Raw genomic sequence first — 27,162 nt, forward strand, 5'->3', positions numbered from 1 at the left:
AAATATTTTTTTATATAAAATCCTGAAAATGTATAGGAGACATCTGGTGGTAAATACCATTATCCCTTTTGGGTTGAATATTTTTAGGCTGCTAATCACACATATACCTATATGTGTCAGCTGTACAGCTGTGAATAGCACTCATTGTTCCCAACCCCTTCCGCCTCCCCATCCCATTAACATATTCTAGCAGTGATGGAAACATTTTCGCCTAATTTGAGCAAATTCCTATGCTCCAGGTACTCAGCTTGAAACTGATATTCTTAACGAAGACTCAAATGTCTTGGTCTTTTCACTTCTTGTGGAAGTCTTCATTGCTTCCATCAGTTTAAAGCCATGTATACTTGTCCTAGATGGAATCGAAGAGTTGATTGGCATTTATGGGATTTCAGGACAGAAGGTAATCTCTTTTTGAAATCATGCTTATTTTATTGCTGTTTTATAAAAAGAAAACCCCATAATTTAGAACGTACGTAACATCTTTCCATTGCACTGAGTATCTCTAGCCAGCATTGCTTACGGTCACTGCTCTCTGTTTTCTTGAACAAATATTTCTGTGGTGATACCTCCAGTGGGTCAGGCACCCTTCTAGGAACTTTGGAAATATCAACATATAGAATTCTCAGAAGAACCCTATGAAAGAGAGACTGTGATCATCGTTTCTGTTTACACAGAGGGGACGGAGTGTGGAGATGTTAGGTGGCTTACCGGACATCTGAAGATGGTGGGGGACTTGGAATTCAGATGTGGGAGGTCTGGTTCTAGAACCTGTGGCCTTTACTCCTGCCTCGTTCTCCCCCCCCCCCCATTTTATACTTTTACCAAGCATTTATTGGGCCTCTGGTATTTTCTTCATGTTGTATATTTTGATCTGCCTCATCTACACTGATTTTGCACATACCAAGTTGGTTGCTCGTTAGTTTTTATCCTGTTTGAGGTGATACTGGATCCGTGGAACCTCTAACACATACCCGAGTATCAGTCATTACTCTGTGAAGCATTCTCTCTAAAACTTAAAAACACATGGAATTGTAAATTACGTAAGTAATCTATGTTTCTCATAGAGAATATGATAAAGAAGAAGACTGCAGAGAATTCAGTATACTCGCAGTCTCATCACTGGTCAACATTTTGGAGTATAGCCTTTTGTCTGTGGATGTCTATACACACTCATCGACGCTTATGTAAATGAAGTTACACACCATATTGTTTTGTAATCTGCTTTTTAATTTAATACACAGCAACCACCATCAATTCAATGAGTAATTATTGACCACTCACTATGGGAAATGCACTGTAAGCAGAGTCGAACATGGTCCCTGCAAGCAAATGGGACCTTTATTCTAGCAGGGGATGGCAGAAGTTAATGGTGCGATTCCACAAATAAGCATAAAATTGCAACTGTGACAAGGGCTGCCAAGGATCAGTATGTAGGGTCGTGAGAGCCTCTAATGAAGGGACTCGGCCTTGGGAGGATGCTCCCTGGAAGAAGGGCTCCAGAGCCCTGTGGGAGGAGGAGGGACAGTCCAGGCTGTGACCTGCACCAGTGCAGTGCAGGGGTTAGGAGCCTGCCTGGGGAGCCAGACCCTTGGTTTCAATCCCAGCTCTGCTGCTTACTATCGGAACGAATTAGATACAACATCTAGCCCCTCTGTTTTGCAGTCCCCTCCTCTGTCTTTCTAGAGGGTTGTTAGGAGGACTCAGTGAGTTGGTGTAATAAAATTATACCTGGGATTTGATTTATAGGAGAATGACTGAGTGACAACATGAAGAAGCCAGTGCCATTGAAAGAAGAAATTATGACTTATATTTCCCAAGAGGAGACACGCCATGTCATATAGGGCCCTGGGGGAAGTATCCGGGTGGCCAGGAGGCAGAAGACAGGAGCCAGGAGAAGACCCAGGCCAAAGCCTTTTTGGGGGTTCCCATGGGAAAGGCAGAGTAAACCATTCAGGATTGGCTAGTTTGTACAATTCTGGCAGGCTTTGTGGCATAGGGACTGTCCCTGGTTGTCTTGTCACTGGCCCTGGGATGATGTAGGTCAGGGAAATATTGGATTGGTGAGTGAGAGGCAGATAAGGTGGGTTGGGATGTGGTCCTGGATTGGCCAGTCTGCAGGTGACGCCCACGTTCCAGGCAAGTTGTCCACCACCCCCAGGAATTGTCTTGGGAGGAGCAGTCTCACCTGGATCTGTAAGGCCCCTGAGAGATGGCAAACTATCAGAAGACAGAAAAAATACAAATATCTAACTAATGCAGTTAGTACCTGAAGACATCCAGCACAGTGCCTGGCTCAGAGTAAGCGGTCATTGTTTGATAGTTGCTCTTATTATTATTATAATGGTTGCCAGGGGTGGGAAGCTTTTAAAGGCATCAAGAAAGATCTGATTAGGTGTTTATTTTATTCCCAAATAAAGCCATTTAACTTATGATAGTATTGTGGTATAAAGCAACGATTCTTCAGCATAAAACAGTGTTCTCTTTTTAAATCAAATGGTTTAGTTTGCACTCTTAGGTTTTCTTTGGTCGTCACTATAGGTCATTCTTCAGAAGCCTACGATTTGTCGGATGACTTGCTTGTAGGAATCTCTTTTTAGAGGTCGCATTTGTACTATCAAATTCATAACAGATGGATGAGTCAGTCAAATACAGTTCTGTGGGGTGAGAGTGGGTATTTTCTTATCACCATATCATTTACTGTCCAACTTACTGTCCTCACCTTAACCCCAGCCCTTACCCTGTACTTACTCCCTCTATTCCAGCTGCTCTAGGTTTAAAAACCATCAGCGAAGGAGTTTTTAAGTCTTTAAAGATTTCAAATGTCTTTGACTTTCTCCATCAGGCAAAAGATTTCTCTTGGCTGCCATGCTTACTGCCTCCTCAGTGCAGATTTATCATGAGCACCGTCTCCTCCAGCCTGTCCTACAAGTCACTCTGTGCCCGCCCGGATGTGAGGACGGTGGAGCTCCTGAACGTAGGAGACGAAGAAGTGAAACTAAACATCTTTAGACAGTATCTCTTCATTCCCAACAAAGACCCCCTCCGGCAGAGCAAACCCACTTTGAGGAAAAAAACAAACCTGAATCCTTTAAAACTCACAATCCTAGCAAATGAACTGAGAGAATGTCGAATCTACCGAGACGAGTATCAGTGTCTGAAGGAGTACTTGGAGGTGGCCTCCATCCAGGAGCTCTGGGAATTGATTCTGAAACGCTGGATTGAAGACTATAGCTGGACTTTTATACCAAAGAGGGCCAATTCAGACACAGTGGCCTCAGGAGAAGGTAGGCCTTGGCCAGTATTGACAACCAGCTGGAGCCCACGGGGAGAAAGATCCATGGTGGACCACCCAGTGGAGGAGGGTCTAAGGATGAGGTTGTCAGAGAAAATACAGGATGCCCAGTTAAATTGTAATTTCAGATAAAGAACAAATAATCTTTTAGTAAAAGTCTGCCTCAGTTATTGCATGGGACATATTTATACTAAAAATTAGTTAAATTACAGATAAATAATTTCATTAGAAGTACATCCCAAATTATTGCACGGGCTATACTTATACCAAAAGTTAATTTGTTGTTTATCTGAAATTCAAATTTAACTGCATGCTCTGTATTTTTATTTGCTAAATCCAACAACACTGTGTAGGAAGCTCTGTGTTGACTGTAAAGAGAACTGTATTAAGCACATTTTTCAGGAGTCTAAGAAATGGGCCTTTATTCTTTCTTTCTTTTTTTTTTTTTTTTAAGATTTTATTTATGAGCAAGACAGAGAATGAGGGAGAGAGGGAGAGAGGGAGGTAGCGAAGGGAGAGGGACAAGCAGACTGTGCTGAGCCCAGAGTCCCACGCGGGGCTCCATCTCAGGACTGAGTTTATGACCTGAGCCAAAACCAAGAGTCGGATGCCTAATTGACTGAGCCACCCAGGCACCCCTGGCCTTTATTATTTCTATAACTTAATTCTTTCGAGCCTACAGTCCAAGGGATGGCAGAAACCTAATTCAGTTAATCTAGGTTAATTCCATCAATTTAGCTTGTTTTCAGACAATTCAGGGTGTTTTTCAGTCAACTCAAGGATTTGTGTCCTTCCTGTGTCTCTTTTGGGTTGAGCTTAAATCCGAGGGCCTTGGTGCTGGGTGTCCTTGGTTGTCATCTGTCCCTGCTGTCTTCCACTGAGGTGGTCATGGCCCCAGATGGTCCACAGATACTGACGTTCCTCCAGCGTTGGAATCCTCTAGGATGCCTGTGTTCCCCTCTGTTCTTGGGTTATTCACTCTATGCTGCCATCAGCCCCCACTTTCCCTCATCTTAACGTGAAGAAGGCCCCTCTCCTCTACTAACGTCTGCATCCTTCTGGAGCCTATAGTCTTGTGGGTACTCAACATTCCTGACAGAGAACGCTGGTTGCTCACTGCTCCCTCAGAGCTCCTGGCTCTGTAGGTCTCCCCATAGCAATTTCTGCTGTCTAGTTCTGAGGGCATCGGGAGATCTGCAGAGCTGCTGACTTCCAGGCTCCCGATGGGAAGCAGAGTACAGGCTGTCTGTACTGTTGGGTCCCCACGTGCGTCCATCTGGTGGGTCCTCTCTCCCTGCCCACAGCCTGGGTTCAGGGGAGGGTACAGGCCCCTTCACAGAAACCCCCCTGAGCAACTCCATTGCTCTCTTTCCTCACTGTCTCCTCCACCTTTCTCAGTTCAGTCTTCCTTAGCTCATCCTGTAACTGTCTGAGTCTGTTGTTTGTGGTTACAAAATTTATTCCATGAGTTGGTCAGGAGTTTGTCTTTTGATATTCAATAGTCAGTCTTTTGAGAAGAAAAGTTTGTTCTCAAAGCCGTTATCTCTGCTATGAGCTTCAAAAGTCTCCTTTGAAACTTGAGTCTCTGCTACAATAACCTTCTCTGAAGGATGATGAATTTAGAATGGAGCAGGGATGGGGACGTGGGGGTGGGGAAAGAAGCAGAAAATGCTTGGACTGAGAGACACATGGGTTGGCATGACAACATATTGTCCTGTCCCATTTTTTGCTCTTGAGTTTGCATTTTTGCAAATAAAATTAATTTCAAATTTAGTGTATTCCCCCCCCCCCACCTGCAAGGAGGTGGAAAAAAGGTCTCTGTGTCCTGAGAAGGGTCATGCAGGCAAAGTGACCCATGGCTGTGCCCATGGCTATCCCTGCTTGTCCAGCATTGTGCAGGAAAGCCCAGGCCCTCTTCTCCCGAGGGACTGCTCCTTTCCCTGGCTGACCTTCCTCCTCCTAGCACTGCCCACTGACCCCTCCTCAAGTCCAGGGCACTCAGCCACAGGTCCAAGAAGAACTTGGTCAAACGCGGGCCAACCTCAGGGGAAGCTTGCACAGCTGGGGCTGAGCGGCTGCCGCTGCTTAAAGATTGTAGGTGTTTGGGGTTCATCCCCAATCCCAGCATAGGAAGTCCATTTAGAAGGACAGACCCTGTCATTTCTCTCAGTAGTCTTAAGGGTCTCTTTTGAGTTGGTTGACCATAAAGCCAGTGGGAAATCCAACTCTGGCTGAAAAAATCTAAGGGTCAGGTGAGTAATGTGTATTGCCGCCTCAAGTGGTGTCTGTGAGTGTGTGGCAAGTTAGCAACCATATGGAAAAACCATTCATACCCGTAAATGCAAATTTGATGTTTGCGAATCTCAGTAAAGACTGCTCAGTAGTATAGTAATTGGCCAGCTTGCCAGTTCGGAACCATAGCTCACATGGATGTATTAGTTGGGACAATGTAGATGATAACTTAATGCCTGAAAGTCTGGGCTCTGAAGCCAGGTTGTCTGGGCTCAAATCCCCGTTCTGCACTTATTTCTGTGTGATCTGGGCAAGTTATTTAATCTCTCCGTGCTTTATTCGTTTTATTTGTAAGATAGGGGGAGTTAGGTAGGAGTTTAATAGGATGATTAAAAGAAACAAGTTGTTAGTCATATAAAACATTTAGAATGATGCCTGGCAGATGAGAACTCTTCTTTTTGTCATCGTTGTCATTATGTTTCCCCACAGTGCTGGATGGCTGGGTGGCCGATGCCCTGTGCTTACTGAGCATCTCACATTGCGGGCTGACTGAGGGTGAGATATTCCAGATTCTGGACATGCTGGGCTACAGGGATCATTACAAAGTGACCATGTTGCACTGGGCGGCCTTCCGCAACGCCACCAGACAGTGGGTCCAGGAGAAGCCCAATGGCCTCCTGTACTTCAGGCACCAGTCTCTGCGGAGTGCTGTGGAGCACAAGCTTCTTGGTAAGGCTTGCATCTATGTGAGTACCTGCTAGTTAAGAAAAGGGAAGTTTGCATACAAGGGAAAGCTTGTAGCTGGCACTTCTCAAGTAGAAGTGAATCTATAAACACATATACGCATGGTGATATGAAGTAATACTTGTACCTAGTTGTGAGTAACAGAGACCTGACATCAATGGCTTCCATCCCAGGGTTTATTCTCTCGCATGAGAACTTTCTGGAGGTAGGCTGCCCTATTGGCTCCACATAGTCATCTGGGACCCCATGCCTTCCGTGTCCCTAATCCACACACTAGCTTGCCTGCTCAAGGTCACCTCATGTTCATGACTGCTGGAAGCAACATGGCTGTTGGAGCTCCAGCCATTACACTTTGGGCAACAGGAAGGATGAAGAGAAGAAGAAGGGCTTGCATTTCCTTTTAAGGAGCTTTCCCAGGTTTCCACCAACATTTCCACTATGTCTCCAGATACAAGGGAAGTTGGCGAATGGAAGTTTCAACAGATGCGTTGCTACCCTAAACTATGGTGGGCGTCTGTCAGTAACAAAGATGAGGGACGTGGTTATTGGGTAGGCATTAGCAGTCTCTGCCCTAATTCTCAAATCTAATTCTGTCTCCTTCTGAAAGGACAGCAGATCTGAATCTGAGACACGATGGCAATCACAGACACTTGACCTAGAGGCAGAACGCTCTATTCATACAGAGAACTTCAGGTGTGAGGACTTAAAAATACCTTTAAATCACAGCCTCTGCAGAGATTCTCAGCTCTGCGCAAATTCCCTTTTAAGTTTACTATGTCCTCTTTCACTTTCCTTTTTAAAAAGATAAATCTTTTCCACTGTTTCCCTCCTACATTGTCATCATTCCCACCACCTCTGAAGTTACATAATGTGGCAAAGAGAGCAGGGCGGGGAATGAAGATGTTCCTCGGGGTGATGTCAGCTCTTCTGTTCTCTTGGCCTCTGATGGTTTGCGATGTACTCAGTCTCTTCATTTTCCCAAATAACAGTAATACTCTTGGAGGTGCAGGAACGAAAGGGCCATGGTGTGGCTGTTAAAATTCTGGGTATAGGCTGTACCCCTTCTCTGCACTGTGAGCCCCAAAATAAAGCACTGCTGGCAATGCTCACTACTGTCAGAAAAAAAAACAAAACACAACCAACTTTTCACGCTGTAGAGTCAAGATGTGAATGCATCTTTCCTGGAGGCACGGGGAATTGTAATCGCAATAATTCACTTCCATGTGGCCTGAGCATGGGAAGCAAGCACATACTGCAAGGAGAAAAAAGATCCCAAAGGTAGGCCTATAGGACTCAAGTCTGCAATGATATTTTTGGTAAAGGGCTGTCTTTTGACATATTTTGTCCAAATGTCGTATCCATCATTTGGGGGCAAACTAGTCTCTTAGTCACATGCGTGTGCATGCCTGCTCCTTTCCTTTGAGATTAATACTCTGTTTAGTATTGTATTCAGTTTGTAACTTAAGTTACTCCTATCAAACATGGGCTAGTCTAGAGGCATGCTTTGATCCCTGGCCTGTGATAGAGCAGCCGCTCTCCCCTTCTGCTATGAAAGCTGAGGATTCTTTGGTCTTGCGTACTTTGTGTGTGGGTGCCCATGTGTGCGTGTGTGCGTGTATGCATATTAGTGGGGCTGAAAAGGAAAAGGGCAATTAGGGAGGAGAGCCGAAAAGCTGGGAGATGCGCTTCTAGTGCTTCTAAATCATTATCATAACTTGTCACCCCTGGCCATCACGGTCACTTTTTATTTAGTGCTGTCACTGGGCCAGCCACTTCTTCTTCTTCTTTTTTTTTTATAATTTTTATTTTGTTATATTAGTCACCATACAGTACATCCCCAGTTTTTGATGCAATGTTCTGTGATTCATTATTTGCATATAATACCCAGTGCACCATGCAATATGTGCCCTCCTTAATACCCATCACCGGCCTAGCCCAATCCCCCACCCCCCCTCCCCTCTGAAGCCCTCAGTTTGTTTCCCAGAGTCCACAGACTCTCATGGTTCATTCCCCCTTCTGTTTACCCTCTCTTCATTCTTCCCTTCCTCCTCCTACCGATCTCCCTGCGATTTCTTATGTTCCATTAATGAATGAAACCATATGATAATTGTCTTTCTCTGCTTGACTTATTTCACTTAGCATAATCTCCTCCAGTCCTGTCCATGTTGCTGCAAATATTGTGTAATCGTTCTTTCTGAAGGCTGAATAATATTCCATTGTATATATGGACCACATCTTCTTAATCCAGTCATCTGTTGAAGGGCATCTCGGCTCCTTCCACAATTTAGCTATTGTGGACAATGCTGCTATGAACATTGGGGTGCATATGGCCCTTCTCTTCACTACGTCTGTATCTTTGGGGTAAACACCCAGTAGTGCAATTGCTGGATCACAGGGTAGCTTAATTTTTAACTTTTTAAGGGACCTCCATACTGTTTTCCAAAGTGGCTGTACCAACTTGCATTCCCACCAACAGTGTAAGAGGGATCCCCTTTCTCCATGTCCTCTCCAACATTTGTTGTTTCCTGCCTTGTCAATTTTTGCCATTCTAGCTGGCGTAAGGTGGTATCTCACTGTGGTTTTGATTTGAATTTCCCTGATGGGCCAGCCACTTCTTATACATTATTTCCTTTATTTCTTGTGTACACAGAACATCCTCCGACTAGGCTAGGTCATGTCAATCTGCTTCCCACTGGCCTCCTAGAAAGTCCTCGCCTGCTCTGTGTATCTGTGGGAGTCTCTGAGCAGTGTCCTGTGGGCTCACCCATCTGTTGGCTGGAGTCACCCCCAGAGAGGCTCTTCTGGTTTGTGCGTACTGATGTGGGTACCTCCCAACTGCCCCTGCGAGGCTCACCATGAGAAAAACAAGGCCTCATGCTGAGGTCCCTGTACATTTGTCCCATGGCAGCCAGACCTTGAGGTGTCACGATGGTGCTGGTGTCCAAAGGGGGAATAGGTGTTTTCTAGGAGACCTGAGCCATGCGAGTTTCCACCCCCAAACTCCATCCTTCCTCAGGATCTCAGGGAGCCCTTCCTGGAAAGAGCCCCTTCCTTTTCTTCTTAGAATGCTTCACCCTATCAATGCTCCAAAAACCCAGGCTGTGAAGCTCATTTTGCAGCAATTGTGGAGCAGAAGGAGTCAGCATAGCATAACCAGTAAAAATGGGGTCCTGATGCTAAATTGGGGGTGAGCCTTGGCTTTCCCACTTCCTAGCTGAAGATCTTGGCTACATCATTTCACCACTCTGTACCCAGGTCCCTCTTTCGTAAAATAATAAGTGAACCAACCTCAGAGCATTATTACTAGTAAGCATTCAATGACTAATTCATGTAATTACAAGTACTGAGAGCAGGCCTGGCCCATAGTAAATTCTTAAGAAATATTAGCCATTATGAATTCTCCCTTTATTTGACTCATCATCTCCTCTGTGGCCTTTTATCTACCATCTTTCCCAAAATAACCCATGCAAATCAACTAGTGGTCTTGAATTCTGTTGGCCTAAGGATTCTTCCATTTCATCAGACACTTTCAAGCAGGTCTGAATTCCCTGGGCCCTACTCCAGTTACGTTCAATAGATGTTTGCTGAATGAATGCACAGCTGTTCTTGGCAGTTGGTTTTTTTGGCCCTGCTGTTTCTAGAAGCCTCCATATCCATTGTTTTGAGATCCGATACTGAATGTCGGTGTCTAGTGTTTGCCTGCAGTGGAATCAGGATCTGGAGGGCTGAGCACAGGATAGGAGGTATGAGCTACCCACAGGTGACACTGTGGTCATGGTAGGGAAGCAGCCTCATTTCACTCACTCATTACCTCACTCCCAGGCCAGTATGTTGTTTGGCAAAGAGTCTATCTTCTTTCCTATGGGCAACCACCATGGCTTCTTTTATAAACAATTTCTTGTTAAGAGCAAGGACTTTGGAATCTGACAGAACTGGCATGATCTTGTGAAAGGTGCTTAACTTTCTAAGATTCAGTTTCTCACCTCCAAAATGGGGATAATACCTCAAGGGTATTAAAAATGCTAAGTATGCTTAATGTAAAGTACTTTATATCTGTGCATCTGGCACAATGATAACCAGTGTGGTGTCCATGTCCATATTGGCCAATTGCCAATATTTCCAACCCCTCCACCCACCATGAGAAGCACTTCCTGTTCCCTTTATTGGGTGGCACCTTGTGACCAGTTCTGTCCAATGGTTGTACGTGGCTCCTGGCAATGTTCAAGATGGCGGCTGGTCTCTCAGTCCCAGAGTGAGCAGACCTGAATTTGGAGGTCCAGCCACCCTGTGATGGCATGATAAACCTTTGCTGTTTTAAGCCACTGAGATTTTGGGGTCGTTTGTCCACACAGCATCATCTAACCTGTCATGAGAGAGAAAGACACTATAGAAATGTCAACCAATAAGTCTGTCTGTGAGAATTGTGCTGAACTTCATATGTACAGATGATGCTGCAGTCAGGCCATTCCTTACAACTCCTGCAATTGGAGGAGCACTGGAATTGAGTCAGAAGGTTTGAATCCTGCTTCTTCAATCAGGGCTCTGGCCAGCCCCGTGGTCCCTCTGATTTTAAGTAGCTTTGTTTGTCATATGGGGATTGTATTAGCCAGGGTTCTCCAGAGAAACAGGACCAATAGGATTTGATCTCCATCTCTATGTATTTCTATGTATCTCTCTATATGTATATCTCTATAAAAAGATTGTGAGGGTTTGGCTTACATGATTATGGAGATTGGGAAGCCCCAGGATCTTACTGTCTATAAGCTGGAGGCCCAGGGAAGCTGTTGGTAGAATTCCAGTCCAAGTCCAAGGCCCGAGAACCAGGGGAGCCCGTACTGTAAATTCTAGTCTGATTCTAAAGGTCTGAGAACCAGAATCTCTAAGAAGTCAGAGATTCCAGCTCCAGCAGAGAGAAAATTCGCCTTCCTCTGCCTTTTTTCTGTCCTGGCCCTCAGCAGATTGGATGATGTCCATCTGCATTGGTGAGGACGATCTTTACTCAGTCTACCTGTTTCAAATGCGAATCTCTTCCAGAAACACCCTCACAGACACACCCTAAAATAATACGCAACCAGGTCTCTGGGCATCCCTTAGTCCAGTAAGCTGACATGTAAAATTACATGTGAAAATCACAGATTTTCATATCCTTTCATATGTCACAAGGTTATTTTGAAAAAAGATGAAGTCCGTTTTCTATGACAGTGTTTTATGCACTTTAAGCATTGTGATTAATACTCTAAATCTTGGATGCAGGGTAGTGTTTGCCCCAGTTCCCTTTCTCTCTCATTCCCTAATCCTCTTCTGTATTTGCAGCTCACAAAAGTGCCCTTGCCATGCCCAGCGGGTCTTCCCATGGGTTTCTGAAGCACTGCACATGCCACCAGCTGGCATGAAGTCTCTCCAAACGCGTAACCTGGAAATCATGTCAATGGAAATGCAGAATGGTTATTTGAACAATGGGCTCCCCTTCTATTGTGGCTCTTGTGGAGAGCTGGCCTTGGGGGCCATCCAGCAGATTGATTGATCTTGTGAGAAAAAGCGTCAAGCAGAAAATTTAAAATACTTCTATTTTACCTTTCAAGGATAGGTATCTCTTAGCTTTTAATGCAACAAAACCCTTTTGTTTTCAAGGAGCTCATTTCTGGGTAGTATGATGTGTTGGAATCACCTCTCTGGTGGTGGAACTATAGTAATCTTGGCTGTGGCCTCCAATTTGTCATTAGTTGGCTCAGCTTCCCCTGGGCCTATTTGAGACCCAGGTGCAGACTAACTTCTCCAAAATGCATGTCATCACATATTTGAAAGTGCTTATTTAGGTGGCAACCATGATGTATATTTAAAATAGAAAAAAGTAGGTGACACATATTTCTTGGGGGGAGGGGAAGACAACATGAAAAATGAGCGTGCTCCCTAGCTTTTCAAAATCTGGGTCACTGATCGTAACTGTAACTAATTCTTTGGTAAATCCGGACGGATTTATAAGAAGATACATTTTTAACATTTCAGGGTTTTTTTCCAAGCTGCCTGTTTATTGTATCTGATTATGGCCACAGAGCTGTTATCTGCTGTAATGTTTTCATGTGCTACAAAGTCGGATGCATTCTACTGCAATCGATTTTTCAATAGGTGTGCTCACTCCTGTCAGAGAAAGCAGTCCATATACCTTTCAGAACCCAACAAATCACAGGAAAGCATATTTCCACCGAGTCTTGGTCCGATACTTCCAGCGGCAGACGGCTTTCTGGAGGGTGTACGAGGAGCTGCCCTGGCACATGAAAATGAGCGGCTCCTGGGGCGACCTGTGCAGCTTCCTCTCAAGCCCCAGGTAAGGCTCGTCCTTTCTGTGCGGGGTTCGAGCAGATTTCCTTCTTCCTTTGCTAAGCACTGTGCTGACACACCCACACCCACGTTTCCCTTAAGCAGGCCACGTTCATTCACTTACTCGGTCAACCACCTGTTCATTCCTAAGGATGGGCCCCTCACTTGGCATCCCCTTCTGTGGCTGACGGATTCCCAGCCTTGCTCCATTTGATCATCTGGTTCTTAGAGTATTCCCTTCCCTTCCCTTCTTGACTCCACAGGGATTCCTCTCAAAGTTAAGAGGATTCCGGAGACCAGGAGGACTTGTGGATGGGCTAGGATAAAGGACTGGCCATATTCTCCTGCTAGACCCTCCGAATTTCCTCCCTTTCCTTTCATTCTTTTCCGTCCTCTCTACTCCTCTGTGTCCCCCCGCCTTCCTTCTTGTCCTCTTATGCACCCTTTGGCAAACATGTATCATTGACTCACTCTGAATCCCAGCTCTCGTAGGGCCTGGGAGTGCGGGCATGAATGAGATGTAGCTCTATCTAGCAGGGGACATGTGGAGCCAGAGAAGAGCTACACATGGGGTCAGTGCTTCACCACAGCAAAGACACAGAGCCGGCAAGCTTGGGAGAGGGAGGGGCTCGCTCTGCCTGGTAGATTTGGGAAGACTGTCTGGAGGAGGCAGCCTCCTGGACAGATGAGTGGCAATGGCTTTGACTGCTTAAGAGGGACAAGCTCACATTTATCTGGTGACCTACCAAAGTCTGATGGAAATAGGCTGGTGGAATGGGGCAAATAGAAGAATAGCTTCCTTCCAGATACGAAATACTAACATGACTTACATTAATACATTGTGTTGCAAGTATCATAGACTTTATATCAAAGATCCAAAACCCAAGCTTCTGGACAAAGCTGCACCTCATCCACTACTGGAACGTGTTATCAGAAGTCGGCTATGATGCGGCTGGGGCCTATTTATTCACGGTGGCCAGGATTAAAGCCGAGAAGTGCCATAAAGTGAGGAAGAGGCATACACTCTCAGGTACAGTGAGTCGCTATGGTTCAGTAGTCCATTTTGCTGGGATGTCACGTGGCCAAGAGTTACTGTTCTCCTGTTTCCCCACATAGTTCTGGTCCTTCCAGCAGACCTCTCTGAGTACTCCTACCCACAAAGTAAGCCAACAATTTCTGAAGCTAGGAAATGGAGAAAAAGCGTTTGCTTTGAGATGGCTCCTCTTTCTCTCTTGCTGTGGCTGGTTTCCGAGGCTCTGTCCTTCGCATTCTTCCTCTGTTTTCTCATGGCCTCAACCTCACTCTGAGCATCTTCTTCCTTCATCTGCGGTTCCAGCCTTGACCTCCTTTCGGAGCATCTGCATGTGTGCCCCAACTCCTGAGGGCTATGGGCAGTATTGCTGCCCCATCGACAGCTTTCCCGAACGACCAGCTGACAGTTCAAATGAAACAGATGCAAACCCCGAATCATTTCACGTGTTCCCTCCGCACTTGTGCCTCTTTCTGTGCTCTCTCTGTCTGCTCACGGTGCCCCTCGCTCCCCCCCGGGACCCCTCACTCAGTCCTGGAAACACGCAGTTACTGTCAAGCATGGCCCAGTCCGAGTTGGGACAGCTGTCCTTGGACATGCTGCCTAATGGCCTGGATTCGGACAGCACTCTGGTCAAATTTCTTCCCTTTGTTCTCCATAGTAGGCCGCCTTGCCTGTCTCTCTTTCTCCCTATATTTCCTGGCTTCTTAAACTGTAATAATGTTCATTCAGTCTTTCAACAAATAGTAACGGTGCACCTTCCCCGGGCCATGGACTCACTGGGCGCTGCTGACGTATCGGTGAACGAGGCCAACTCCTTCAAAACTAGTTCAAAACTGAATCCTCGCTCCCATGGTTTTACCATCTAGTGATCATAAGAACAGGTTCTGAGCGTTTGCCGTGTGCCAGGCTCTAAGTTAAATACGTGATATATATTTTGTTTAATTCTAATAAAATCTCTGTTATACGACTAATACTTTGGTTGAAACTAAGGAAACTGAGTCTCAGAGAGGTGCAGTAAGTTGCCCAAGATGTCCCAGAGAGTTAGGGATGGATTTGGGCTATGTCGTTCCTGCGTCCCTTTTGGTCCTTAACCACATAGCCTTTACCTGTATTTTTTTTTTTTAAGATATTTTATTTATTTATTTACTTAGAGCGAGCGAGCACATGCACAAGTAGAGGGAGGGACAGAGGGTGAAGGAGAGAGAATCTCAAGCAGACTTCATGCTGAACATGGGGCCTGATGCCGGGCTCAGTCTCTTGACCCTGAGATTGTGACCTGAGCCAAAATCAAGAGTCAGATGCTTCACTGACTGAGCCCCCGAGGCATGTGTATTCTTACTACCACGTATGAATTATGTAATTTTGGAATTTCTCCAATCCACTAATCCTCCATGTGGAAGGACCCAAGCGATACTCTGAGGATTCTGGTGTGTTGAATAAAGCCAGGATGCATCTGGAATTGCATCGGTGCTTCGGGATGTAGGGCGTGGGAAGGAGGTGGGGGGCGGGAGATGGTGCGGGGGGAGCACTATGTGTCATAGGAAGCTGGCAGCTAACCCACAGAAGATGAGCTCTCTGGGGTGGGGGTGAGAGTCCTTCCTGATGATGCCATGCTGCTTGTCACAACGTGGTTGTTATGGTGATGGAAAGGGCTGGGGGCTGGGGGTTGACAGTGGGAGGAAGTCACCTAACATTTCAGTGTGTGAGGATTTTCTGGATGTAAAGGAGCTTAGTTCAGAATGTGTCCCTTTGAATTAGGCTGGAGACATCAGTAGGGCTCTCTGGTGATTCTGCAAACATGCCGTTCGTATGATCATCTGCTGGTTAGTGTCTGCTCACTCTGGGTGCTGGGGGCTCCTTAGCAGGGAGTCCTGGCCCCCATCAGTGCCTTCGACACCTTCCGTCCTCCTCACCCCTCATGTCCCATCCCAGCCCAATCCTGCAGATTTTACTTCCATCCAGCCCCTCACATCCTGTCTGTCCTGGCCTCCAGGCCCTCATGCCCTCTGTCTTCTCAGTCTTCATAAAGCAAAGCTGTGATCAAGTCACCCTGTACGTTGCTGCTGTCCGCCTTCGTGTCTTATCTCTACCTTGGCTGGCAGAGTCAGCCCATGGCCATTTGAGGGGCTTCCTGAAGTTCCCCCGGGACTGTGTAAGTTCACTTTCTCCCCTTTTGGATTGCTGAATGTAGAAGTCACAAGACCAATGACTTGTCACCAAAGCAATAGAAGATTCATTGGAACGGGTTTAATTATAGCAGGAGGGGCGCCTGGGTAGCGCAATCGTTGAGCGTCTGCCTTCGGCTCAGGGTGTGATCTCGGCGTTGTGGGATCGAGTCCCACATCGGGCTCCTCTGCTGGGAGCCTGCTTCTTCCTCTCCCACTCCCCTGCTGTGTTCCCTCTCTCGCTGGCTGTCTCTCTGTCACATAAATAAATAAAATCTTAAAAAAAAAAAAGTAATTATAGCAGGAATCCTGTATAATAGTCCCAGGGAGCATTCCAGTGGTCTGGTTGGCTGCCCCCCCCCCAACATTGTTTTTCCTGCTGTGGTTGGTAGCCACACACAGCCCTGAGACAATCGGTCCTCCTAGGGTGCTGCTGGAGGCAAGGCCCTTAAACTGGAATGTTCTTTCAAAGGGGTTTTTGAGAAGTCCTGTTTTATCGTCGGCAGTCTGAGGGGTTGCTTGCCAATTCAGCCCCGCCCTCCCCTCTAATAAAGAGGTCTGGGCAGGTGGGCTGGCCGTGATTACGGGCTAAGGCTCTGAATCAATCCAGCCGTGTTTGCTGAGTGCCTGGGTTGCAGTGAGCCTGGTGCTAGATGCCAGGGGTGCCGCAGCCCGCAGGACAGACGGGGTTCCTGCCTTGGTGGAGCTTTCCGGGGAGTGTAAAACAGACACTACCGAGAAGTTCAGCCTGAAGGAGCGGGACACCGTGGTGGCACGGAACCTGGAGCAGGAGGCGTGGCCTCGTCTTCGGAACAGCGGAAGCCGCCTTGAATAAGTGACACCTGATTTGAGACTTGGAAGATGAGAGCTCGTGGGACAAAGGGCCGAGGGGACAGCATGTTTGAGGACCCCGAGTCCAGAGGGAGAGTGACGAACCCGAAGAACTGAGCAAATCCAGTATAGATACAGGGGAGAGTGGGCAGGCTCATCAGCCGGACGGGGGAGTGGAGGAGTGTGTGATGTCTCCTCCTGCTCCGGGAGGCTGTGGTTCCAGCTCAGGACCGAACGCACGCCCCGCCCGGCTTAGGGCGCCTGCCGCCGGACTGTGGTTTGGCTCCCCCTCGTGGCTGTGACGAGAACCAGCGCCCTAACTTGTTAGATTGGTGGAAAAGATGCAGGGTTCTGAGTCTGGAAATCGCTTCTCCGCAGGTGCTTCCTGCCCACTTGCCCCTGGGTTCTGCCCCTCCTGGTGGGATGCATCTAGGCAAGTTACATCCCCGACTGATGGCCAGTAGGGAGGTCTTTGAGCCTACAGGACAACTTTGACGGTCGGGTCAATTTTTATAGATTATCTGTGACATGATAAGCTTGGTTTGGGTGGTAGTCCTGGGTCACATCAAAGTGGAGAAAATCCATTGCTGGCTGCAGTTGCATTTTAGACAAAGTCAAACACCAGAAGAAACAGACTAAAAACAGATGTGGCAGAAGGATGGGTCCCAGCATGGCTCCATCTTGACAGATGGCTGGCTACCCTCCAGGTGGCAGATGTGGTAGGTTGGGGAGAATCATTTTGCTTTCAAGGGGCAGCCTTTCTAACTAGAGCAAAGGGTAAACGCATTACAGTACAGGATCTTGTCTGAAAGCTGTAGTAAATGGGATGATGTCAGCTTTTCATGACTAACATATGATGTTTTGCCCTTGATACCTTTGAAAGCTTCTAAATATTTTAGATAAATGGAACAAAATGGTTTAATAAAAACAATTTTATTTTTAAAGTTTTAAAAAAAGATTTTATTTATTTGGAGAGAGAGGAAGAGAGAGAGAACAAGCAGGGGGAGCAACAGAGGGAGAGGGAGAAGCAGTCTCCCTGCTGAGCAGGGAGCCCAACTCAGGGCTCGATCCCAGGATCCCAGGATCATGATCTGAGCCAAAGGCAGATGCTTAACTGACTGAGCCACCCAGGTGCCCCTATTAAAAACAATTTTAAAAATAGCTCTACAGAAAAATTAAAAGAACGAAAAATGCAATTTTCAATGGCTACAGAAAATATGACATATCTAAGAATAAATGTAACAAGAAATGTGTAGGCTCTTTATTTCATAAAACAGTTTCAGAATTATAGAAAATAAAATTTTACTATATAGGGAGACATACCATATTCCTGGATGGGACAATTCAAGGTTATAAACCTATCAGTTCTTCCACAATTGACTTATATATATAAAACAATTCTAATTGAAATCTCAGTGGGATTAAAACATTTCTAAATTTTCAAAATGATTTTAAAGTTCTTGGAGAAAATTTGAGAGTAAGAGTTTAAAATAATGAGAGCAATTTGAATATCAACTTATTTGAACATGTTATGAAGCTATAATAATTTAAAAAATACTACTGGGAGCAAAAATAGCTCAGTGGAGCGAAATAGAAAGCTCAGGTACAGACTCAGGTATAAAGATAAAAAATTAGGGGCACCTGAGGGGCTCAGTTGGTTAAGCGTCTACTTTCGGCCCAGGTCATGATCCCCGGGGTCCTGGGATTGAGTCCCTGCTTGATGGGGAGCCCATTTCTCCCTCTGCCCCTCCCCTGGCTCATGCTCACTCCCCCGCATAAATAAATAAATAAATAAATAAATAAATAAATAAATAAGTGATAGAAGCTTTTCAGATAAGGAGGATCGTGGAATAAATAGTGCTGTGATAACGGATCACTGTTTGGTAAAGTTAAGTTACCTGAACCATTACACCAAAATAAATTCCAGAATGATTAGAGTTAAATGTAAAGAAATGAGATTTTATATTAAAAAACTATAAGAAAATGTCGATGAGTCTAAGCAAGAAAGCAAAAGAATAAATCACAAAGAAAATAACTGATAAATCTGTCTAAACGTGAGATTACTACATGTAAAAACATAACACGGCTCAGAAAATTAGAAACATAGTTATAAGACTAGTGATAACTGGGAAAAATATTTGTAACATACATGGCTGGCCAAGAATTGATATTTTTAATAAGTAAACTGCTCTTAAATAAAATAATGAGCACATCAATAAAAATAGGCAAGATCACGAGCAGGCCATCCAAAGAACATCTTCAGTTCTTGTCTGACTTCCCTTCTTAGCATCCATGGATATTTTTGATGGTGCCCTTCTCTTCCGAACATTTTGGTCTCTTGACTCTGCCGACACACATTCCCGTTTCATCTTCCATCTATCTGGCTCCTCTCTTTCTGTCTCTCTCTTTTTAAGAAAGATTTTACTTATTTATTTGAGAGAGAGAGAGTGAGCAAAAGAGAGAGAGAGCACAAGCTCGGGGGAGGGGGCAGGGAGGAGAAGCAGAGGGAGAGGGAGAAGCAGGCTCCTGGCACTGGGCTCGATCCCAGGACCCTGAAATCCTGACCTGAGCCAAAGACAGATGCTTAACTGACTGAGTCATGCAGGTGCCCCCCTTTCTGTCTCTTTTGTTAGTTCCCCTTCTTCTACCTGACTTCTAAGTGAGTTTCTTAAGGTTCTTTTCTTCTCATGCCTAATTTCACCCTAAGCACATTACCTCTGTTCGTGGCTTCAGTGATTGTCCATGTGCACACGATTCCCACGTTTATGTCTCTAACCGCATTTATCCTCCAAGCCAAAGATCCATATATCAACTGCCAACTTAACTGTCCACTTGGATGATGTCTCCAAAGCTCCTGAGACCCAGCGCCTCTAAAACTGAACTCACAAGCATACCCCCCAAATCAGGTTCTCTTCCAGGAACCGTCTCTCAATTTACCTCATTGGAGTAACCCTTGACACTTTTCTGTCCTATATCCCCTCCCCAAATACATTTCATCACTGAGTCCTGATGTTTTTTACTTCCTAAATTTTTCCCAAACTTGTCCACTTGTCCACCTCCACCACCACTGCCCTTCTCCAAGCTGTCAGAGCTGCTGCATGCGGTTGCGAAGATCAGTAATACGAATTTAAGCTGCCTCCATATCTTTTTATAGCTTGATATTTCATTTCTCTTTATTGCTGAAGAATATTCCAGTGTATGAATATGCCACAGTGTATCTCCTTGTTTACTGAAGGACATTTTGGTTACTTCCAGCTTTTGATGATTATGAGTAAAGCTGCTGTAAACATTTGCACACAAGTTTTAAAATCAGCTGGGTAAATACCTAGAAGCATGATTGCCGGAATGTGTGGAAAGACCATGTTTATTTAACTTTGTTAAGAAACTGCCAAGCTGCCTTCCAACGGGACCGTACCATTTTGCATTCCCGCCAACAATGCATGAAAGTTTCTGTTGTTCTCTGTCTTCACTGGCATTTGGTATTGCTAGTTTTTTTTTTTTTATATTAGCCATTCTAACAGGTTGCAGTGGTATCTTCTTGTGTTAATTTGCAATTCCCTAATGACAAATAATATTGAATATCTTTACATATCGCATTGTTGAATTTTTAGAGTTCTTTGTACATTTTGGATAGAAGTCCTTTATCAGATGTATATTTTACAAATATTTTCTCCCAATCTGTGGCTTGTCTTTCCATTCTCTTAATGGTATCTTTCATAGAGCACAATTAAAAAAAATTTTTTTAAATATTTTATTTATTTATTTGACAGAGAGACAGCCAGCAAGAGAGGGAACACAAGCGGGGGGAGAGGGAACACAAGCAGGGGGAGTGGGAGAGGAAGAAGCAGGCTCCCAGTGGAGCAGGGAGCCCGATGCGGGGCTCAATCCCAGAACCCTGGGATCACGCCCTGAGCCGAAGGCAGACACTTAACGACTGGGCCACCCAGGCGCCCCACAAGTTTTTAATTTTAATAACGTCTAACTTAGTATTTTCTTTCGTGGGTTGTGCTTTTTATGTTGTATTTAATAAATCATCACCAAAACCAAGATCACTTAGGTTTTTCTGTTTCCCTCTAAAACTTTTATAGTATTTCATTTTATATTTAGGGCTACGATCCATTTTGACTGTTTTGTGAAAGGTGTAATGTCTAGATTCATTTTTTTGCATATGAATGTTCAGTTGTTCCGGAACAACTTATCTAATAAGACTTTCTCCATTGAGCTGTCTTTGCTACTTTGACAAAGATCTGTTGGACATCTCCGGAAGATTTTTATTGGGATTGCAGTGACTCTATAGGTCAAGCATCTTAACAATGTTGAGTTTTCCAGTCCACCAACACAGAACCTCTCTCAGTTTACTTAGATGTTCTTTGATATCTTTCATCAGAGTTTTATGGTTTTCTGCACATAGATCAAGTGTGTATTCTGTTAGATTCATACCTAAGCTTCTCATTTCTGGGGTGCTATTATAAATGGTATTGTGTTTTAAATTTCCAATTCCGATTGTTCATTGCCACTGTATAGGAAAGCAATTGGCTTTTGTATATTGACCTTGTATCCTGTAACCTTGTTATAATTGCTTATTAGTTCTAGGAGTTTTTTTGTTGATTCTTTGGGATTTTTTACATAGATAAGCCTATCATTTGTTAACAGAAACAGTTTTATTTCTTCCTTCCCAATATGTATATCTTTTATTCCCTTTTCTTGTCTTATTGCACTAGCTAGGACTCCCAGTGTTAAGTTGAATAGGAGTGGTGAGAGGGAATATCTTAACCTCACCTTGTCACTGGCATCACTCTAGTGAGCCCCACCACCATCACCTCTCACCTGGCCCATCGTCACAGCCTCCTAACTGGTCTTCCTACTTTCATTTTTGTTCCAATAAAGTCCATTGTCTGTTTAATAGCCAGAATGAGCTGTTAAGAATGTAAACCAGATCACATCACTTTCCAGATTAAGATTCCAGAGACTTGCTGTCGCCCTTATACTAAAATCTGAACTCTTCAGCTTAATTTACCATCCTTTGTATAATCTGACCCCTACAAGCCTAAGTAGCATCATCTTACAAGATTCTTCCTCTTGTCCTCTAGATGGAAACCGCTTTGGCTTTCTTTCTGTCCTTCGAGTACATTCTGGCTACCTGATTTTGTCTAGTTTCTTTCTCTCTTTCTTCCTCCCCTCCCCTCCCCTCCCCTCCCCTCCCCTCCCCTCCCCTCCCCTCCCCCTCCCCTCCCCTCCCCCCTCCCCTCTCCCCTCCCCTCCCCTCTCCCCTCCCCTCCCCTCCTCTCCCCTCCCCTCCTCTCTCCCCTCCCCTCCCCTCTTTCTCTCTTTCTTCCTCCCCTCCCCTCCCCTCCCCTCCCCCTCCCCCTCCCCCCTCCCCTCCCCTCTCCCCTCCCCTCTCCCCTCTCCTCTCCCCTCCCCTCTCCCCTCCCCTCTCTCCTCCTCCTCTCCCCTCCTCTCTCCCCTCCCCTCCTCTCTCCCCTCCCCTCCTCTCTCCCCTCCCCTCCTCTCTCCCCTCTCCTCTCCTCTCCTCTCCTCTCCTCTCCTCTCCTCTCCTCTCCTCTCCTGGCTATCTCTGTTCCCTGCTGCTCTGTCTCTGACTCTCCCACCTGCTGGAATGTAAGCTCCATGAAAGAAGGACTCTGCCTCTCATGTTCATTGCTATATTCCCAGTGCCTGCAGCAGCACCAGGCATGGTGTGGCTGCTGAATGGCCCCTTCCTCTGTCTCCACCCTGATCTGGAACCAAACACCTCACTCTGTCTGCTCTTCAGTCCCCAACTTTGAGTCCTCTAAGCACCTTGCTTTTTCTTGCCCAGAGCCTTTGCACATGCTCTTCCTCTGCCCATAATTCCCACACTGTCTCTCCCTCATTTTGCCTCCATACCTTCTACTCTTTTTTAAACTGAGCTCAATGTCATTTCTATGGAGAAACCTTCCATAGTTCATATCACCAACTCTTTCATGGTTCTTTTCATAGTTTGAATTTATATTCATTTGTATGATTCTGTGATAATCTATCTTCCCCACCATTCTGACAGCCTAGCTGGCGGGGCCCAGATCTGTTTGGGCTCATCCTTTATCTTCTGCACTCAGGACAGTGCCTGGCCCACAGCAGGTACTAAGCGCCTTGGAAGTGGTTGTTGAAGGAATGAGTTCACTTAAGAATAAATGCTGGATTTCATTGGCTCTAAGAAGTAGGCTCACCCCAAACCTAACATTTCTGAAATGGGGGTGCATCTTGCAGTAGATGGCACATTAGATGTTTTTAATAAATACATTATAATATTCTGTTTCACTAGTAACCAAAGAAATGGAAATTAAAACAAGATACTATTTTTCAGATACCAGATGGGCAATGACTTTTTTTTGTAGTGAATTTTAAAAACAGTAATGGGGGCATCTAGCTGGTTCATTTGGTAGAGCATGTGACTCTTGCTTTCAGGGTTGGAAGTTTGAGCCCCACGTTGGGTGTAGAAATTACTTAAAAATAAAAAAAATCTAAAAAAATAAAATAACATAAAAAATAAAAAACAATAATAATGTTGGTAAAGGTGTGAAGAAATAGGTACTTTTACCTGCTACAGTAAGAGTTTATATTGGGACAATCTTTCTGGGGAGCAATTTGGCAATATATATTCAAAGTCTTAGAAATATTAATATCCTATGGCTTGCTCAATTTAACAGTTGCTCTAAGAAAATAATCAGGGATGTTTAAAAAGATTTCTGCCAAAGATTCTCACTAAATAACATTTAATTTGTAAAATAAAATACAGTCCAATGGTAAGTACATGTGTTCTCAATTTTTAAAGATATGGAAAAATATTTGTAATACAATATATTTTTCTATAGGCTATAAGCTCCACGAGGGCAGGAACCATGAATATTGTGTTCAGTATATATTCGATATCTAGCACAGTGCTGACACATAAATATTTGTTGAATATGGAAGTGAAAAAGCAGGTATTAAGCATAACGCGGAGTGGTGCTGGGAGCCTGGTGGCAGGGCGCCCTTACTCAGTAGGTTGGTGGTGGGGTCACAACGCTGAGGGGACACCCCTGCCCACACAGCCCCTGTGCTCCTGCAGCCCCCCACCCGCCCATACTTCCTCTGTGCTTCCTCCCTTGATTAGCACCATGGCTGATCAGCTGACTGACGAACAGACTGCAGAATTCACGGAGGCTTTCTCCCTGTTTGACAAAGATGGTGATGGCACCATCACAACAAAGGAACTTGGAACTGTCACGAGGTCACTGGGTCAGAGCCCAACAGGAGCCGCATTGCAGGATATGATCAGCGAGGTGGATGCTGATGGTAATGGCACCACTGACTTCCCAGAAGTTCTGACTATGGTGGCGAGAAAAATGAAAGGCACAGACAGCGAAGAAGAAATTCGCGAGGCATTCCGAGTCTTTGGCAAGGATGGCACTGGTTACATCCGTGCGGCAGGCTACATCACTCGTGACCAACTTAGGAGAAAAACAAATGAAGAAGGAGATGAAATGATCAGAGAAGCAGCAACTGATGGAGTTGGACAAGTCAGCTATGAAGAATTCGTACAGATGATGACTACAGAATGAAGACCTACTTTCAACTCCTTTCCCCCCTCCCCAGAAGAATCAAATTGCATCTTTTACTTACCCCTTGCAAAAAAAAAAAAAAAAGTTCATTTACTCGTTCTGTTTCTGTATAGCAAAACTGAATGTCAAAATACCTTCCGTTCACGTGCACGAAATCTACATGTATGTGTTGGTGTTCCCGTCCCCTGAAGACCACACTACGCATCAGTTTTATGACAGAAACACTTGTGCTACCTTGAGATAAGGAAGCATTAAGTGGACTCCTTGCAGTCCCATTCGCTAGTGACGAGTGCACTGGGCTGGCCAGTTTTTCATGCATGCGGCTTGATGATGGAGCACTGTCAAGCATTTCTATTAAAAACACAAAATGAAAAAACGAATTTTAACCCCATTCAAATGGGTTCTAGTTCAATTTGTTAGCAAAAATTGCCATAGCTGGTTTACTGAAAACATTTAAAATTGGTTTACCTCAGGATGCTGTGCAGAAAAATGGGTGGAGGATAAACTGTCTAAGTGTAGCCTCCCCTTAGCAGGACATCCTGCTCGTACTTCCGTGTGCCCCCACCTCTGGTGACAATGACACGCGCCCTCGTGGCATGCTGTGTGTGTTGGTTTAGCATTGTCCGTGTTGTACTAGAGCAAAATGGGTGTCAGGCTGTCACCATTCACACGAATGTTTAGAAAGAAACCTTTATCAAGGGAGCATCTGCGGACTGTTTCTAAAACTTTCCGAAGCATGACTTGGAGCCAGCAGAGTAGTCTGTGGCCGCGGACCTCAGCACAACCGTCAACGCTGCTGTTCGAGAAATTGCAGTTCACGGCCATTCCACGTTGTAAATGCTAGTCTTTTTTTTTTTCCTTCCGATAAAAAGACCATTAACTTAAAAAAAATAAGCATTATATAGGATGATCCCAATTTTATTAAAAGAAATGAATGTGGGTACATGCAAAAGTCAGAGGAACATACAGCAATATGTTAATGCAGATGATCTTTGAGGCAATGATGAGTGGTTTTTATTTTTCTTTGTACTTCTCCGTATTTTTCAATTTTTCTGTAATGCACACATCCTCGCTTTATAATAAGAAAAATTATTTTCTTGTCCGTTCAAACTATATGTTGGTGCTAAGTGAATGAACATGAGGGATGTGGTCAGTGGCAGGAAGGATTCATGAGTGAAGTTTTCCTGAGCACATGAGATTGTTGAATTGAGTATTAAACATAGTGAATGGACATTGTCCATTCCAGCGTGAGCCCTTGACAGGAATCCGGACCCAATAATCCTTGTGGAATTTGCAACTCCTCCCCCTGCCCCTCCCCCCAATCAGGGGCCCATCTCTCAGTTCTTTGTCGAGACCACCCTCGGCCTGTCTGCTCTAAGCAGCTACTTCTAGTTCTTAGATTCCTTTGTTGCTTGGATTGACCCCTCAGTTTTTTTTTTCTTTTTTTTAGATTTTATTTATTTATTTGAGAGAGAGCAGGAGAACACAAGCAGGGGGAGCAGCAGAGGGGGAGGGAGAAGCAGGCTCCCCGCTGAGCAGAGAGCCCCTTGTGGGGCTCAATCCCAGGACCCCAGGATCATGACTTGAGCCAAAGGCAGATGTTTAACTGAGCCACCCAGGTCCCTGACCCCTCAGTTCTTATGCCCACCTTAGGTCTCTTTGCTTGGATGGCCAGTGTGGATGAGAGTCTTGGACTCTCTTTGGCGCTCTCTTTCCCTTGGCTTTCATTTAGTTTTTGCTCTTGGACTTGAAGCCCTATAGCTATGGTTCAAAGCCTCTTGGCCTCATTGTCCCGTGCTGAGAGCTACAGCCTCATCTGCTATGCTTGGTGACGAGAGCCTAGAATGCTGCCTGACAGACAGTAGATGCTCAATATTTATTCTGTGCGCAAAGGGTGATCCCCGGAAAAATTGGCAGAAAGAAAGCAGGAGTGTATTCAGTGTCTGGGTGGCCTACTGACAGGGGCAATGGAACAGATGAAGAACACGGGATTTGTTTGTGTCAAATACGTTAGATGCAATACTTTGAAATGAAACAATGGTCAAATGTAGAAGTTCAGATGCTGGAATGCTGGGGAAAATTCTGGAAACGATGACTTTGTAGTACCATGTAGAACCATTTAATTGGTTCTTCAAGTTCAAAAATTTATATATTTTCATTTGTGTGTAATAGGGTATAAAACACACACACTCACACACACACACACACACACACACACACACACACACACACACGGCATGTTCCTTATTTGGTTCTTTTACCATTTTGTTCCTTCTCGTAAAGCAAGTAATTCAAGATAGTTGCAACAGAGGGCAGAATTGTGTAAGTAATTTAAACATCTTTTTATTCTTGCCTGAAAATCACCCCCAAATACAAATTACAGCAATATGTGGACTGTGCTATAGAAATGCTCCTTTGACTCTGGTTTTCAGCACTTACGTATCAAGATTATTTAAAAGCATTAGAGTGATTTTTCAGGTCATTGTTTGAAATACTTGGTAACGTATGTAAGCGCCAATAAAAGCAAAGTGCTAATCCCTTGAGAGAGAAATACTGAAATGAGGGCAATGTATTTATAACTCCTGTATCAAGAGTGAGTGATGGGTACGTTTTGTTCCTTTCCAGATATGCTTTATTTAGGATTATTTACCTTTCTTTCCAATCTAGTGCTGGAATGCAGGCTTTTTGAGGTTACGACCATTGACAGATGCCGATTAATGTTCTTTATTGCGAAATTTCTGAAGCTTATGGGCAAGACCAGCGAAGCAGAAGAGTTATTCTTGAGTGTCGAGAACACGTTAATGCAGGTGCAGCGGGGAATCACTTAAAATCCTTCAAATGCTATTGCTTTCATGTTAGATATTTTCAGATATCATTTACCTTTGTTCCTTTATCATTTCACCCACAAAGGGAGGAATTAATAATAAATAACAAATAATAAATTAATTATGTTAATCAGAGAGGAAG

At 44.8% G+C, this 27,162-nt stretch overlaps 2 protein-coding genes across 2 annotated transcripts in view; both read left to right on the forward strand.

Moving 5' to 3' along the window:
• The window catches only part of LOC113255961 (putative tetratricopeptide repeat protein 41), a 36,981-nt gene extending 22,373 nt beyond the window's left edge, over window positions 1-14,608 (forward strand). Inside the window, exons 6-10 of the mRNA XM_044384481.3 lie at window positions 240-400; window positions 2,843-3,284; window positions 6,014-6,253; window positions 12,395-12,593; window positions 13,438-14,608. Of these exons, the coding sequence (XP_044240416.2) occupies window positions 240-400; window positions 2,843-3,284; window positions 6,014-6,253; window positions 12,395-12,593; window positions 13,438-13,702 (1,307 nt within the window). The 3' untranslated portion in view covers window positions 13,703-14,608. The remainder of the gene's footprint in view (window positions 1-239; window positions 401-2,842; window positions 3,285-6,013; window positions 6,254-12,394; window positions 12,594-13,437) is intronic.
• LOC113256068 (calmodulin-1-like) lies at window positions 13,544-26,752 on the forward strand. Its single transcript, XM_026499789.4, has 2 exons — window positions 13,544-13,616; window positions 23,748-26,752. The coding sequence occupies exon 2, from the start codon at window positions 23,752-23,754 to the stop codon at window positions 24,193-24,195; it is 444 nt and encodes a 147-aa protein (XP_026355574.1). The 5' UTR covers window positions 13,544-13,616; window positions 23,748-23,751; the 3' UTR covers window positions 24,196-26,752.
• The last annotated feature ends 410 nt before the right edge of the window (window positions 26,753-27,162 follow it).

The sequence above is a fragment of the Ursus arctos genome, unplaced genomic scaffold (assembly GCF_023065955.2).
Source record: "Ursus arctos isolate Adak ecotype North America unplaced genomic scaffold, UrsArc2.0 scaffold_21, whole genome shotgun sequence".
Lineage (NCBI taxonomy): Eukaryota > Metazoa > Chordata > Mammalia > Carnivora > Ursidae > Ursus > Ursus arctos.